This window comes from Mustela nivalis, assembly GCF_964662115.1.
Source record: "Mustela nivalis genome assembly, chromosome: 20".
NCBI lineage: Eukaryota > Metazoa > Chordata > Mammalia > Carnivora > Mustelidae > Mustela > Mustela nivalis.
The window spans coordinates 24,019,808-24,036,540 of record NC_139039.1 but is presented as its reverse complement, the minus strand read 5'-3'; the positions used below and the strand labels follow the sequence as shown (position 1 = coordinate 24,036,540).

Sequence of the window (16,733 nt, the reverse complement as noted above, 5' to 3'; positions counted from 1 at the left end):
ACGACAGCAATGGAATTGCCCCTTTCTGTCAGACACACGTGGGGAAAGGGTAAGGGCATCGCAGCTCTGACCTGGAGGGCAGTAGTTTGCACTACGCTTTGTGCTGGCGGAGATCTTCCTGAACTCAGCGAAGTCTTGTTTTGCCATAGCCGCATGGCATTAAAGAGGCGAGAGAGATAGAGGTAGAAGTTAACACGTCCATTTGCACAAAAACCGCCGCGGCACTGAGCCTGCTGATCGAAGTTCTCCCCAGGGCTGCTCGCTGTCCTGCCGCAGAAAGACATTTAGGCCGGCCATAGGCTGGCCGGGAGAAAGCACTCTCATCCCGTCCGTCTTGCACACTTTGTTGTACCTACATGAATAAGCAGCTTGAAGGTCTTGGGTCATCAGAGCCATGTAGCCTCCAATGTCTGCAGAGAATACCTATAGGGATCAAGCTACTTTTGACCTAGCTATGGGAGTAGTTTTATTTCAAAATAGATTTTTTTTTTAAAGTCTCATACAGTGGACGGCAGGGTTGACGTGGAGTCTCAGTTCTACACAAAGGAATATCCATGGAAACCAACATACAAGCAAGCCTGGCCCTGCCCAGCAGAGGTCTGATGTACACACAGATGACAGGGCATGGAAAGTAGGAGATTGGGGGTACTGAGGAGGAAAGCTGCCACAGGAGACAGTTATCGTGGGGTCACCGCTTGGGTCTGACCCCTGACAGTTAGACTTGGGGCTACCAGCAGGCAGGAGAACTTGGGAGGCTGGGCTGTTGCTGCACTGCCTTTGGAACTCCAGCCAGGTTAACTTGAGCAAGTCGTGGCAGAGAGATCTTTTACTTCTCCGTCATCCCAGAAAACGCAGGTGGATGGTGGAGAGCTGTCTTTCTGAATCAGGCCTATGGATAAGAACTTCCAGGAGGAAGGGCCAGGCGCGGGTCTGAAAAATGGTAGTCCCCCTGCTGATCACAAATATATGCACGCTGCGCTTTCTGGTCGCTGGGGTCCCCTCCCTGACTCAAAGGGGGTGCTCCCTCGCCAGTGGTCTTTATCCTTGGCTACAGATGCTCTCTCTGGTCCGTAACCAGTTGTCAGCACCAAGGCAACGCTGATCCGTGCTACATGGGTCAGTATTTTACTGCTCAAATCAGGAAAGGGTTGAGGGTGACAGGAGCATTCTTAGTAATTCCGCCAGCACAGCAGGCCTCAGCTCGAAAAGTCTTCCAGAAGCCCATCAGAATCATCTCCCTCTCCTCCAGCACCCTCGATCTCCATCTCATGGTGGTTTCTGAGAAGACAGTCCAAGCTCTTTAACCAACTTACTCCTCTCCTTTACCGGTCAGAACAGAGACTTGCCATCGAACTTGGAGCCTGCCTCTGACCATGAATAAAATAATGGGGCTACCGTGTGCTAGAAAAATCATCGACCACTGTTCTTTGATGGGCTCTTTCTTAAAAATTCCAAGCTTTTCTATTTCTCATTTTGAGATTTTTCTGTGTGTTATTTACCTGTGGGAAGAGACAGAGAATAAAAGAGTAGGTTAGTGGGTTTTTTAATGTCCTTTTCCCTTTTGCCTTGGTGATTGGCGAGCCAGCTTTCCATTGGGAAAAGGTCCGTGAATGAGATGCCTCTCTTCTCCCTCATCCTCCCGGGGGATAACCGAGGAGCTCAGTGGCTTCTTGTGCTCTTCGCCGATTACTGATAGAAATGTGAGTCACCTTCAGACTTTGGCTCTTCGGGGCTGATTTTCAAGGATATTTGCCCTTGAGATGAGGGGAAAGATCACCTCGTAGCACATTGGCTGAAAAATTCTGTCCTCCTTAAGGTTATATGGATTCTGTCTGGTGTGTTTTTTAAAATAATGTGGTGGCTATTGACACATTATTTTGTGGTACACAGCCACCACCACGGTCTAGAGGTAGGACGTTATTATCACTCCTGAAGGAAACGTGTGCCCGTTGGCAGCCACTACCGTCTCCTGCAACACCTAGTTCCGCGCAGTCAAGAAATGTCTCGTGTCACTTTCAGGAATGGCTTTGCCGCCTGGTGTGTTGGTATGAAGCAGATTTATGAGCTTCAAAGCAATTCTTAGAAAGTGTTCTTCTTGGCCTAGTTCAGTCTTTCGTCCACCCTGCTTCCAGCCCCCCATTTGTTGGACATCAGCGGTGAAGTGGGGGACGTCCGCCTTCTTCAGATCGTTTTTTTCTTTTTCTTTTTTTGTAGTATAGATGACATTTTTTTTTTTTTCAAAACACAAACTTTATTTTGTAGAGCAGTTTTAGGTTCACAATTAAACTGAGCAGATGGTACAGAGAGATCCAATGTCCCCCTACCCCCACACACCGCGGCTTCCCCCGCATAGATGTCCCCCAGCAGAGGGGCACACTTGTGACAGTGAACGACCCTGCACGGACACATCGTCATCGCCCAGAGACCACAGTTTACATCCGGCTCCACACTCGGTGCTCTCCGTCCCGGGGGTTTACGGAGCCTCCATTATCGTGCCCAAACTGTTATTTCCAGTGCCCCGAAAGTCAGAGGATGCCTCTCCCTCCCTCCGTAATCGCTGGCAGCCACTGATCTTTTGGGTTTTTTCAGCGTTAGTGAAGTCTAATTGACAGTGAAATTGTAAGATATTTGAAACGTTCATCGCGGTGATTTGATACACGGTACGTTGTGAACAGTTTTTCGCCATCTCATTTGTCAGCCCCTCCAACACCTCACACACTCGTCCTCCAGGAATTCTGAATGGTCAGCCTGATCGATGCTGAGACAGGGATACTGAGTGTTGGACGTTACACGTCTCACAAGAGGCGAAAATATCCTTTCAGTGGGGAAAGTAAGGAGAAAGTCAGTTCATTTAAGTTTATGTTTAAAAATTTTATTTGTAAATTCGTACCTTTATCCCGCCTGCCTACACGTTGAGACGCATTAAAATTCCAGTTCAGAAGGGGCGCGTGAACTTCTTCAGGCGAATGGCAGCTCACTGTTCGTTTTTTATTTTTAGGTGCCTATAGAATGTTCCTCTCTTTCATTTCCAGAGAGGTTTAGACCAACCCACCGCTAGCAAGTGAAGTATAGACTCCAGTAAATGTCCAGATGACCCAGTATCTCCTGAGTTTCATTTAAGAGACAGAATTCAGTAGGTCAGTGTATAAAAACGTGTTACCTTAAGGCATCCTAAAATGCAATCTACATTCTTCCATGTGGTTGGTTGGTTGGTTGGTTTCTTTCTTTCTTCCTTCCTTCCTTCTTTTTTTTAGATTTTATTTATTTATTTTCCAGAGGGAGACAGAGAGAGAGAGGGAACACAAGCAGGGGGCGTGGGAGAGGGAGGAGCAGGCTTCCCACTGAGCAGAGAGCCCAAAGCGGGGCTCGATCCCAATCAGGACCTGAGCCGAAGGCAGACGCTTAACAACTGAGCCACCCAGGCATCCCTCCCATGTGGTTTCTTAATGGACTTACCCTTGAACATACAAGAAATGGGACCAGATCATTTTTATCTCCTGCCAGCTGCCATTTCTCTGGTGGAAACACAACCATGGAAGTCAGTCGGGATCGGGGCAGTTCGTGTGTGGCCGGATTGGAAAACACTGGCTGGCTTGAAGATTGTTGAGCTAATAAGCTTTCTCCTTTGCCAGAAAGTATGACCGAGGATGAAAGGCAGGGCCAAGACCCTGCCTTTCAGAGCCACTTTTGAAACTTGGGCCATTGCGTACATACTGTAGCGTTCCCATTCAAGCAAGACCCCAGTAAATTCCAGCTTCTTACTGTTTATAAGTAGTCCCAAAGATATAGTGATGACCTCGCATAGGAATTTTGGCATTCTCCTTGTTATGACATAAGGATATTTAAGACCAATGGAAACAGCCTTTTATAAAAAATAGGAGAAAGACTCTGTGGCCTTTATTTCATCCGATAAACAGGCAAAAATGTTAGACTGCCCTCAGATTAGTTAGTAGGGACTTGATCATTTTCTTTCTTTTCTTTTTTTTTTTTTTTCAAATCAGTAGAGCAACATGACTTTGGCTTTATAACGATGGAGAATCTTTCACTGACCACAGAGCAGTAAAACACAACAGGTGGGGATGGTATTTCGGAAGGAAGGGAGCTAAATGTGGAGGTGGCCTGGGGAGCGTATCACGCGGATGTGCTGTGTTTTCTGTAAGGAGTAAGACAGCTCATTGCCTCGCTGTGCTCACAGGCCAGGAGAAATAGTGTCTCTCGGGTGATTTAGTGCCCCGCCAGCCACACTGATACTAGAATTTGTTCCCTCTCTGCTTAGGTATCTCCATACTTTCTTGGAAAATTAAGTGGAAAAGATAGTGCTTCTCTCCCCTTTGTCATCATTTTTACTGTATCCAATCTGTGACTTTAAGAGCGCCAGTTTTTAAGGGTAAGTCTCTGGGAAGCAGAGAGGGTTTCTTAAATAGATAAGGGCTTCCGGAGGACTCAAGAACTTAGGGGGAAAACAGGGGTGGGTAGGGTTTGGGATGAAGAGATGTCGTACAGCGGTGCGTTTCAAGATGACCGACCCTTTGCTTATCCAGAATCAAGAAGCCTCTGGGAATTACGAATAAAGAAACTTCTTGATTCTTTTGCCTGAAACGATGCTATTGCATGCATGAGTCATCTTCGTTCCTTGCTGGAAAAAAGAAGTCATTTAAAAAAAGTCATGATGCATGGATGTAACATCAGGAAAATCTCAAGCAGATCACACTGCAAATAGCTTTTTATTTTTATTTTTATTTTTTTTTGCAAATAGCTTTTTAAAAGGAGTGTTCACGTTTCGTTTCTCAAGGCTGTTTGGGCTCTGGACTTAACGCTGCCCGAGTTTGAATCTTCGCGATTTCTTGGTGCCGTGACTGTAGACCCTGTCAGCTGCAGGGTCCAGAAGCGTTGTCTTGGGGGGCTGTTGGGAGCATCGAAAGAGACCATTGCGAGGGGAGCAGTTGGCACGGCCAACAGAGTGCACAGCGCTCAGTAAACTCGGCTGCTGCTTTTCCTGCCAGGAATGTTGGTGGTGTGCCCTGTGGGTAGCATATCAAGGTACTCCTAAAAGACAGAATTTCGAAATGCAGATCTAGATCCTAGAATGAAATGTGCTCACTGACTTACCTAGCAGCACTTAGTCCTTGCCCGGGGAAGGTAAACATGAGTGCTGGGTAGGTAGGGAAGAAGGTTGGCTTCCCTTCCCCTTCACCCCTTGAGGGTCTGTGTCTAAGGGCCCCTGCGGTATCCTAACCCCGTCTTCATGGGAGAAAGAGGAGAGGAGTGGTATCATTTCTTTCATATCATCATCATCAATGCCTGCGGTGCCCGATGGACCCTCAGAGCAAAGCCCCCTAACCCATAATGCTCCCAACAACCCTTTACGTTCTATCGGGTGGGGAAGCTCTGGGCGCCAGACCGAGCCACATTCTGACAGTCACGGGTACCAAACGGCGCAGCTGGGCCTAAAACCCATGTCGTGGCTCCGAGGTCGGTGCTGTTTTCACACCAAGTTCTTACACGGTTGTTGGAAAATGTAGTGTCATAACAGAGTGCCATGGACAAGATAGCTTGTGATGGACAGTGCCCTGGGGAAGCGCCGGGGTCGGGCCTGAGGCAGAGCGGGAGGAACTGGGCAGGAGCCTGTATTGTGTTTTCTGTGGGAAGGTGCTGGCCGGGTGTGGCCAGGCAGAGTCGTTTCAATGGGCTGTGGGGCACGGCAGTAGTCGCTAGGTGTCTGGTACGTGGCCCCAGAGTGAGGAAGGCAGATAGACAGGGGCCTGTGCTGCTGCAGCCTGATAAAGGAAGTGGTCCCAGGGTGTGGGCTCTGCGGGGTTGGCCTGTATTGAGAGGCACACTCACACTGGAGTTGTTCGCTATCTCAGTCCCTCCAGGGTCAGCCAGGGCCCAGATGTCAAAGCATCAGAAAACAAGAGACCTGTTGATATGACACGGGAGAGCTGCAGTTTCAGCCTAAGCGTCTCACTGCCTTGAAGAATTGTGCTGTGTTCCAGGGAAAGCTGGTTCGATCACCTGGGAGGTGTGTGGGGCTGAGCCTCTGGGCAGACCTCCCTTTCCGGCGGGCCCCTGCAGCTCCCTGGGAGGCCCCATAGGCTTTGCAGGTGTGAATTACGGCCTTCGCCCTCCGTGTTCTCCATCAGCCTGTCCTTCCCGCCTCGCGAGTGGCGCTGCTTTGCCCCCGTCTGCTGTACTAAGAGTCGGTCGGCTGCAACGCCTCCCTCTCCCACTTCCCCCCATGCGGCCGTCTGCCGAGGCCTGTCCTCCCTTCTCTTCAGTGTGCCTTGACACGAGGCCAGGTGACTTTCTCTTTGGTCCTAATGCTCCTGTTCCTACCAGGATATCTGTGTTTAAGTCCCAACTTGCCTCCATCTCTCTCATCTTTCTTTCCTTCAAACCAATATTCTCTTTCAATGTCAGATCCTGCCATTTCTCTGTCTAAAAGCCTTACATGGCCTCCTGGTGATTACAGACCCCCATTTAAACCCCCAGGCACGACTCACAGCCCCCAGTGACCCTGCTGACACACGCGACACTCCCTTACCGTGGGAAGGGTCCACCATAGGGCACGCCTGGCTGGCTCTCAGCTCTTGGTGGGCTGCCACCCCTCCTCGCCTACCTGGTGAAGGCCCATCGTCCTGAGGGCCAAGGTCATGTGTCCTCTCCTTGGAGACACCATCTTTCACCCTTCTGCCTGGCATCAGTGACACCTCGCCTCACGTCTTACGTGCCACCATGACAGTAATGGTCTCGTGTCTGAGCTGTTTCTCACCCGTGACTTTCTCATCACATCTTATTCATTATTCATTCAGCAACACTTTGTTAAGGATTTACCCTCCAGGCATCGAGCCAGGTACGGAGGCTGCGGAAATAACCAGCCAGACCCCGCCCTCACGAATCCAGTCGCCTCTGGGGAGAAGGGGAATCAGAGACATAACCAGACAAACTCAGGAGGCTCTAATTACAACCAGAATGTGCTCCCTGCCACAGCGGGCGTATCAACAAAGTCCTGTGGGCACCGAGAGCAAAGAACGCTGCCAGGAAGGATTGAGAAAAGTTCCGGGAAGTAGCGTTGGCGGCGGGTCTTTTGGGATGGAGAAGCCGTGTGAGGGGGGGAGGGGGGGAGAGGGGACGGCTCTTTCCTTTCCTCGAGGGCCTGAGCATGAAAAGTGGTATCAGTGGGGAAGTACACTCAAACTGGTCTTCCTTTTCTTTTCCCCCCTCTCTTGAAGAGTGGACTATTTCCCTCTGGGCAGCCTTGCTTAGACATTCTTGTGTTTCTGTCCTACATGTGGCTCAGGGGAACAGACAGCCGGACCCAGCTGTCTGCGTTGCTGAAGGCTCATTCGAGTCCGCGGGAAAGCGTTTGCCCAGCACACACACACACACCCGCCCCCCCCACACACACACAGCGCTCCGGGGACCAAAGGCAAACTGCTTGGCGGAGGCCTGAGTTTCCACACTGCCAGCCTCTTTAGAATTAGATGTATTGTATTATGACTTGAATTTGCGTCCGTTTTCAAAACTTTTCCTACTGGGACGTTTACTATAATGATAGGCCTTCACAAGTCCTCAGGGCCACGTGCCAGAGAAACAGGAAACTCTCCGGAGGGCCCCAAACATCCCCACCTTGCTTTGAGCTGTCCGGCGCTCTCGGGAGTCCAGAAACCCTCGTTAAAGGCTGCCCCGCCGCACACTGTTACGTCCCCGCAGGCAAGTTCTTGACCCTCTTGGAACCTTAATTTCCTTCTTGGTGAACGCAGACGGGATGGGGTTTACCTCATGGGCTTGTTACAGGATCGAGGAGTCATCAAATACGGCTCCGCAGGGAGTGGTGTGAGTCCTAGCATGGAGTAAGCAGTCCGCAAACGGAAGGTGCAGACTTTGGGTAATGTTGCTAATATTAGACTCAGTCTCCTTAAAATCAAGCAGCCCTGAGAGAGGGGGAGCATGGAGGGTCTGCGAGTCATTGTAGGAAAGCCGATATAAGGGATGGGGGCCTAGGACATTTTCCCCTCTAACCATTTGGTCTGAATTGAATGCCACTCGGTTTAATTAGGTGGCGGTGCAGGCATTTCTTCATTTTCTGTTCATCTGTCTCTGCCTTTTGGTTTGACAGCCTTGCCTCTGACGCTTTAAGGGTGCCTTTTAGGTGAGATAGACATCCTAAACCAAGAGTTCTCCCTTTTCAGGATAGATGCCTACTCCTAGCGGGTTATTACATGCGCGCGCGCGTGTGTGTGTGTGTGTGTGTGTGTGTGTGTGTCCCCGTCCATCCGTCCGTGGATGTTTCTCGAAAGGACCCAGGGTTAGAGTTTGGGCCTCTTGATTAGAAGTCTAGTTCAGCTGTGAAATGACAATGGATTAGGTGATTATTACTGATTAGTAGAGTTCGCCTTTATGTCTGAACTTCAGGTTATAAACGGAAGCCTTTGCCTAGCTTTCTAGGAAAAATGTTTTCCTTTGAAGAATCATGAGTTGCCTGACATTTACATTTTTTAAAAGATTTTATTTATTTATTTGACAGAGACAGAGATCACAAGTAGGCAGAGAGGCAGGCAGAGGGGGAGGGGGAAGCAGGCTCCCTGCTGAGTAGAGAGCCCGATGCGGGGCTCGATCCCAGGACCTTGAGACTGACCATGACCTGAGCCGAAGTCAGAGGCTTAACCCACTGAGCCACCCAGGTGCCCCTGACCTTTACATTTTTATAAGGAATTCCAGAAGTAGAAATTAAAATCTGCAAAAAACCTAAGTCCTATGATTGCTTCCAGTTCTTATCATTGAGACGCTCCTCTGTCACCTTTTGTCATTGCTCTGCCTTCTTCTCATCTACCCATATAGGAAGAACGTTGGTGAAAAGCACAGAAACCAGTGACTTCTATGGCTGTGGAATTTCCGTGAAGAAAAGACAGCATCCGAACTCACCTGGACCATCTTTCACACCTGGCAGACCCTCCACGCTCCCGCGCGCGTGTCCCATGAACTCCAGCCAGTCGACGCGTGGGGTGCTTGCTGAGGAGGGCACAGACCTGGCCTGTAGAGGGAGCGGGGAAGGCAGGGGGGAGGCTAGGGGAGAACATGGAGCAAATGTTTTACAACCTGAACCTCAGAACTGTGATCCTCCGAGGAGAGCGCTACTTGAAGAAAAGAAAAAAAAAAAAAGTCGAATGGCTTCTCAGGGATTTTGTTTTCTGTCCACATAAAAGCCATAGTTCGTTTAGGTGGCCGTATTTTGAGCACTCAGATTTCAGTTCTGTTAAATGTGAAAGAGGGATCGACTGACCGTTCATTGCTGTTCCGTGACTAGTGTAAAATATGTATATGTTTATCTTTATTTTTATAATATGCAAATACATTTAAATTTATACAGTTTGATGCTTCTAGCGTTAGTTCACACTGGGTGCGATATTCTGCATGAGAACTGTGCCAAGATGGGGCTGGTTTCTTATTTTAGCATAAGACCTTTTTGTTCATTCTTTATTCTTTAATCCTTCTGAGATTACAAAAAAAAATATCTCTCTGTCCACGGATTAAGTGTGGGGGTCCTAGAGGTGACCAGGAATCAGCAAGAACCTTAAATGTGGTTCTTGGCAGGCAGTGTCTCCTCCCCTTGTTTTAAATCAGGGTCCCCTGCCTGTAAGCCGGTTTGTTGGAGGGCCTGGTGGGATTCTGGGGTCGCTCTGCCCACCTGTCTGCCAGCGCTGGGCCAAGTGGTCATTGCTCCGGGCTGGGTTTCCTCTCGACAGTGAGTTGTCACAGGCTGGTGTGCTGATGGAGGCCCGGTGCTGGCGTTCTTCAGGGGACAGGGACAGTCCATGGGAAACCTTAATCTTTCAATAGCGCAAGGTAATCGGGAGTGAGTTGTGAATTGTGCAGAGAGCTTTGCTAACGAGTCCTTTTCTCTGTCTCTCTGCAACAGTCTGTGAAACTTAGCATAGCGCCCTGATAGCCCTCCATGTCTGGCTGGCAGACCTTAAGACAGTGAGTTGCCTCCAACAGGATGGTCACCTGCCAGGAACTAGTAAAACCTTTGGTGTTCAGTCTCCACAGAGTAGAACATGAAGAGCAGAGCAAATTGCTCTCTCTTCCATTCCAAATCGGGGCCAAACGTATCAGCCACAATAGTAACACGTTCTTTGACGAAGGGAGAGGACTCTGTTTGCAGCTGTCTCCTCTGCGTGTGGATGGAAAAAGGTGTAAAACAAACTGTTAATCTGCAGTGTAAGGCATGAAAAGTGAGTCAGCTGATGTTTTTCTTTTCCTTCTTCTATAAAGTATTGACTCTTGCAATGCCAGTATACGAGGTCTCGACGTATTTTTAAAAAGAATAACCAGCTAGCAAGTGGCTGCCCTGGGAAAGTTCCCTAGCTGACGTCCGTAGATTGGGTGCTCCAGGAGTCGACTTGACTAATGCCAGAACCTCGGTTAAACGAGTGTGATTTCTCACGGTCATAAAATCAAATGGGATCTCAGACTATTTCTGCATTTTTGGATACTTGAATATGCCACCTCGATTTTGAGATCTCATGTCCTGTTAGAACACAGTCACAAGTTCACCTGCTTAATCCCTTGGTCACAGTTCTTGTGTGTGCGTGTGCGTGCGTGCGCCTCTGTGTGCGCGTGTGTGTACGCGCGCGTGTGTGCGTGTAAGCCAAATGGTAACATTTAATTGCTTTAGGGACCATCGAGTTGTTGGGCATAGGAGTTTTGTAATTGGCACGAGAGGGTTCCGAAACTGTCAAATGAACTGACTTTGACCAGTCTTTTGCAAGGACTCTGAAGGATGTGACTTTGGGCTAACTCCCCCAGGGGACCATTTTAAATGGGAAAAAAAAAATGTTCCTTTGGGTGACATACCCTGCAAAATGTGTGTTATTCTTATGAACTTAAATGCCCACATTCTTAATAACTGCTATTTTTGGACAAGTGATGTTTTGTGCTGTCATCTGAACCTTAGAGAAGCGGTATAATGAGAAATCTCGGTGTCACACGTGACCAGAAGCAACTCCAGAAAAGCCGGAGACCTTGCTTCAGGGTCGGGGGAGGGTTGGAGATGACGGAAAACGCTCTGCTCTGCTGGAACGGTCAGGCTCGATGCAGGTGGTTGCGTACCTGGGATGACACAGCCAGCCAAGGCCTAGCACAAGGGGAGACTTTGCAGATCGAGTTGTCCCTTGCCTCGCAAACACCCTACACATTAGTTACAGTTTCTATTCCTGCAATCTGTGGTATCAAAACCACTTCCTAGAATTGTAACAGTCCTGCCAGGATAAATGTTTTTCCCCCCTTCCAAAAGAAAGAAAAAAATGACAGTGCTCATGTTTGACATTTGTGCATTTGGGCTCTTTTGAATGAATAAAAAGGAAAGGGTTTGGTATAATTCCCGATGGGGTGTGTGTGTGTGTGTGTGTTCTTTTTCATACCACAGTTTGTAAATTGTAATTGTGGTTTCTCCTTGAATTGTCTTGACTGGGCAGAAATTTAAAAAAAAAAAAAAAGTCAAAAAATTCAATAAAAATGCAAAGAAATGGTGAAACAATTCTATTTGCAGAGTTTAGTTATTTGGGTTTTTTTGGTGGTTGTTGTTTTCTTTTGTTTCAGTTCTAGGAATAACTTCTATATTTTTTTAGTCGCTTTTGAACCGATGGGAGATGGATGGTGGCCGTGCTACCGGGGGATGAAGCCCCCACAAGGAACACTGACAGGTCCCTGTTTAAAACTCTGCCTCTTTCCAGAGCGCAGATTCAGTGCTTGAATATGGGCTCTCTCTTCAATCAGACCTTTTATCAGCAACTCGCGGTACTCTTCAGTCTAACTTGGGAATTGAGCACACATTTGCAAGTTCCCTTTGCAGACCTTGCTTTCCAGAGAGTTCTTAACAGAAGGCCTTGCCACCACTGAGCACATTGCCGGGGCCGCAGGGAGGGGTCTGTAGTCCCCAGACCTGCAGGTACTGGCTCAGAGGCAAGGGAAAGTGTCTGCTTCCACAGGAGCCCAGCCTCCGGGGAGGGACTGAGAGCAGAGAAGCCCACTCTGGGCCCCTCCACCTGAGAAGGCAGGTGGAGCCTCTGGGGGCCGGGGACGCACCTTCTCCCCGCTGGAAAGCTATGCCCAGGTGTGGCCATCAGAATTTTCCAAAGGCTGGGGAAGCTGGCCCTGGGCCCTCACAGCCCTTGGGCGGGGTGGGGGTGGGGGTCGGGGAGGGGGAGCAGCGAATCCTCTGTCCTACTGCTGCCCCTTCTGCTGAAGAGAGTAGTACAGGGAAATAACTCCTCATTTGGGAACCTCGTTGTGTATTTTTGGTTTTCTTTTAAACCAAGAAACTCAGAGTTCTTTAAACTTGCCGAGCACATAAATTAACAATGACAGCACAAAAATGCATGGGAGAAATGGAGTTATGTAGGAATAAAGTTTCTGTGTTTCCTTGGAACTAAGCTAATAGGAATCTGAAGTAGATTCTGGTAAGTGAAGACATATGTTGGAAGATTAAGAACACCCCTTAAGAAAGTAACTTAAAAATATATTCAAGAAGTTAATGGAATTAAAATGTTGCACTAGAAAATACCCACTTAATGCAAAGGTAGGCACTAAAGGATGAATAGAGGAATAAGAAAGTGAGATATAGAGAGGATAACAATCAATATGACAGATGTGAATCTAACCATATCATTAATATCAGGAGATTATTTCTTTTTAAGATCTATTTACTACAGAGAGAGAAAGAGATTGAGTGAGGAGGGTGGAGAGGCAGAGGGTGAGGTAGAGAATCCTCGAGCAGACTCCCTGCCGAGCACAGAGCCTGATGCAGGGCTTCATCCCATGACCCCGAGTCAGCCGCTTCACAAACTGAGCCCCCCAGGTACCCTAATGAGATTAAACAACTTAATTAAAAGACAAAGACTGCCTATGTGGATTAAAAATTTATTTTCTGCACAGGAGGCAGATTTTAATGTGAAGATACAAATAAGTGGAAAGTAACAGGATGGAAAAAAAATACACCAGGCAAAAAACAGCCAGGAAGAGCTGGCTCTGCCAATACCAGACAAAATAGACATTGAAGCTCACCCACATTTCAAGACACTACTAGAGACAAAAGGGACATTTCATGGTGCAAAAGTCAATCTGTCAGGAAGGAAAGGAAATTTGGGACATGAACAAAAATATAATGACACAGGGGTTGATAACCAATGGGTTAAAGAAGAAAATGAAGAAAATGAAAACACAACACACCAAAACTTGTAGGCCACAGCTAAGGGAATCTGCATATAGACAGGCCTGTAAAAGGAAATTCTCAAATCAATAACTGATAACGGAGAGGCACCCGGATGGCTCAGTCTGTTCAGCATCCCACTCTCAATTTTAGCTCAGGTTGTGAGAGGAGAAATAAGCAATGACGACTACTGGGGTAATGGGTTTCTTTTAGGGCAGTGTGGTAGTCAGGGTACACCAGAGAATTAGAAACAATAATATATATTAGAAAGGGACTCGTGATAAAGAATTGGCTAACACAATTACGGAGGCTGGCAAGCACCAAATATGCCAATGTCTCAGTCTGAAGGCCATCTGGAGGGAGAATTCTCTCTTACTCAGGGGAGGGTCAGGCTTTTGATCTGTTCTGGCCTTCAACTGATTAGACAAGGCCCACTCATGGTGGGCAATCTGCTGAGGGTACAGACATATATGAGAAAGACTCCGAGAACAAAGGGAGTGATGGAGCCAAATTGAGGATGGAGTGATAAGGTTTTCAAGTGAAGACAGTACTGAAATAAAGGAATATATTATACAGCAAAGAGTTGTTAAACTGCTGGCCCACAGCATGATAGAGTCTGAGGATTCAAAAGGATATGGAGTCAGCAGGCTGTGCTGATAAAAGCCTTCAACAACAGTGTGCCTACTAAACACAGTTCACATTCCTTGGACAATTGGGGTAAACCTAACTCAATTCTATTTCCTCCGCCCGTGTCCTTAAGACTCTCAGCGCAACCATGCCCTAATTCTAAGGGAGGCACATTTGCCTGCAGCTCTTGCTGGCCCTCTGCCAGCCCGGCATTGCTGATTGAAGTAGGCAGGGGTGTCTGGCGTGCTGGTGTGCAAAAATCGTCCAGGCCAGCAAGTGTCCCGCTCTTAGCACTTTACATGGAGGAGACCAAGCCAACCAACAGTAGGAGCAGAGGTGATGCTATGACACGGAAAGAGGGGTCAGATCAGAGACTGGAACCACTTCTGCACCGAGACTGGGCTGAAACGGAGGACACTGGCTGGAGGAGAGGAGAGCCGACCAATCCGAAAAGCATTCCAAGGACCGCACTTGCTGGGAGTGGGTCTGGAGACAGTCTGGGGTCCCTAGAGTTGTCTCCATTGTTGCAGTCCAAATACGTTATTAAAATGAGCCACCCATTGCTAGAAGTAACTTGAATGGATCTCTGTATATGCACCAAAAATACCCGGCAGGAGCAGGACCTCTTTCCCAGGAATTCCCCCACTTTGTTTCTCGGCATAGACCTGATCTTGTGGTCAGAGATGATAATATGCACGCTCACGCTGAATTCTTCAGCCCCAGCCCCGTGCCCTGCCCTTGCACTCCCTGGGCCGTGTGCCTTTGACTCCTCCTACTGTTCACAGTGGTTCCTCTTCATAGAATTCCCTTCCCCTGCTAAATGCTACCCCTTTCCATGTAGCCTTCCAGAATCTCTCAAGCAAAATTAATTTCCCTCTTTGTTGTGCTATGTAGCATTTCCGTAGCCATCATGACACTCCGGCCATTCTGCCTTGAGTTAGAGTTGTTTTGTTTCGTTTTGTTTTAAAGATTTTATTTATTTATTTGACAGACAGAGATCACAAGTAGGCAGAGAAGCAGGCAGAGAGAGAGAGGAGGAAGCAGGCTCCCTGCTGAGCAGAGAGCCCAATGCGGGGCTCGATCCCAGGACCCTGAGATCATGACCTGAGCTGAAGGCAGAGGCTTAACCCACTGAGCCACCCAGGCGCCCCGAGTTAGAGTTTGTTAATATGCCTCCCTCGTCTACAGGAACTTGAACTCCTTGAGAACGGGAAGTGGGCCTGATTCCTCCTCCTGCCCCGGCCTACCATTGAACCTTCCACCCAGGATTCCTTCAATGCAAATTGGTTCAATTGAATTAAATTCAACTTAGAGGAACAAGGGAGCGGGGAAAAAGGAGGACATTCACACTTTTCCCTTTTTCCCAGCTTCCATACCCAAGCAGATGGCTGCAGAATGGTGGCGAGTATCTGAAGGCTTGTGCAGCTGCCTTCCTACAAATCCAAATCATCACTAACTGGGATGAGCTAGTTATTTTATTTCTTTTTTTTTTTTTTTTTTTTTTTTTTTTAGCCTGGGCATGTGGTCAGTATTGCCTAGCTATGAAGAAGGCATAATGAAATACTTCCAAGTGCTTTGAACCGGCAAACCTGTGTTTATACAATTACACAACAACAAGCTAATGGGATGGCCTTGCTGAGGTTTAATGATGTCGAGGGCAGGAAATTACAGTCCCCTGACTACATGTTTCACTGCAGATCAGTTTGCATCTCATCGGAAAAGAATCTTGATTTCGAGCTATCCCCTCACGTAGAGGGGGTTTGCTATAAATAAGGGGCCAGAGAACTGAATTCTCAAGTGCGTTTTATTTCTTCCTGAGAATGCACATGAGGATAAGTGGACGACTGTTAGCTTCGGGGCTGCACCAGAAAATTCCACTATTTTCAGGTGACAGCAACATAAATAATAAGGGAGGTCTTCTCACGAGTCCAGGCTTCCCTCTCAACCCGTTCTGCCAAGCTCCTCTGACACTGATAAGACTTCGTGGATGTAAGCCAGAGAGGCAGCCAAGGTTGTACTGGAAGGGGTACTTAGCTTACAATCAGAAGACCTAGTTAAAGACCCAGAGAGCCACCAACTAGCCATGGGATCTTGGGCATGTCTCTGACTTCTTAAGATTGCTTATCTGCATACTCAATAATTCTTCAAGTTCCCTTCCATGGTTTGAGTCACATCTATGGGAGTACATGAGACCGTTGTCCCACCACTACAAAATTACTGGAGGTGACTCCTCAACTTCAGGGTCATTTTTCTAATTGCCGTGAACCACACACAGGTTCTGGCCTGGTTCTCCTTGTGACTAACTGCCTCGGTCACACAGGGACCTAAGGAAATGGGATTTGGTGGGGCCGTGACACTTTTCCTCTTACCCATCCATGGTCTGAAGGAACCAGCCTCTCAGACTCATGTCTCCTCAGCAGCAGAGTCTTAACAGCTAATGAATCAACTCACGTGGTCACTGGCCTTCAAGGATTTTAACCTAGTGTTATTTTTAAACTCAAGCGAAAAGAACTAAATGTTCAAGTTCTTAAGTGGACGGGTTGGAGGAGTGATACATTTTCTGTGCGAGGGTGATGTCTTGTAAAAATTCAATGTAGTTAAAGGAAAGCAGCAAATCTGGCTTCATCAGTAATATTTACACCCAGGGACGTCTGTAGAATGCTGTGCTTGAAACCCGTGTTTTTGAACATGGGCTGAAACAGACTATAATGTGAGCCATTTCTGAGGCTAAACTCCCCAAATGGAATCTAAAAGAGATTCGTGTTGCTTTGTTTGGATTGTAGAATGTAGATGCTAAGAGGGACCATGTCAGTAAACCCACCCGAGTTTTGACATCTTGTACCATCTAGTGCTGTGAACATTCTGGAACAGTGCACCTTTCATGCTTGATTCTTTT

The 16,733-nt window shown here is 47.8% G+C and overlaps 1 protein-coding gene across 2 annotated transcripts in view; it reads left to right on the top strand.

Moving 5' to 3' along the window:
• MFHAS1 (multifunctional ROCO family signaling regulator 1) overlaps window positions 1–11,539 on the top strand; it is a 99,591-nt gene extending 88,052 nt beyond the window's left edge. The window contains exons 3-4 of one of the 2 annotated variants that reach the window (XR_014306747.1): window positions 4,277–4,387; window positions 8,842–11,539. Coding sequence is in view for 1 of the 2 variants with exons in the window: in XM_082715534.1 (XP_082571660.1) it covers window positions 8,842–8,875 (34 nt within the window). In the remaining variant the exon portion in view is untranslated. The remainder of the gene's footprint in view (window positions 1–4,276; window positions 4,388–8,841) is intronic. The other variant, XM_082715534.1, reaches the window with a different exon arrangement.
• Window positions 11,540–16,733: the final 5,194 nt, after the last annotated feature.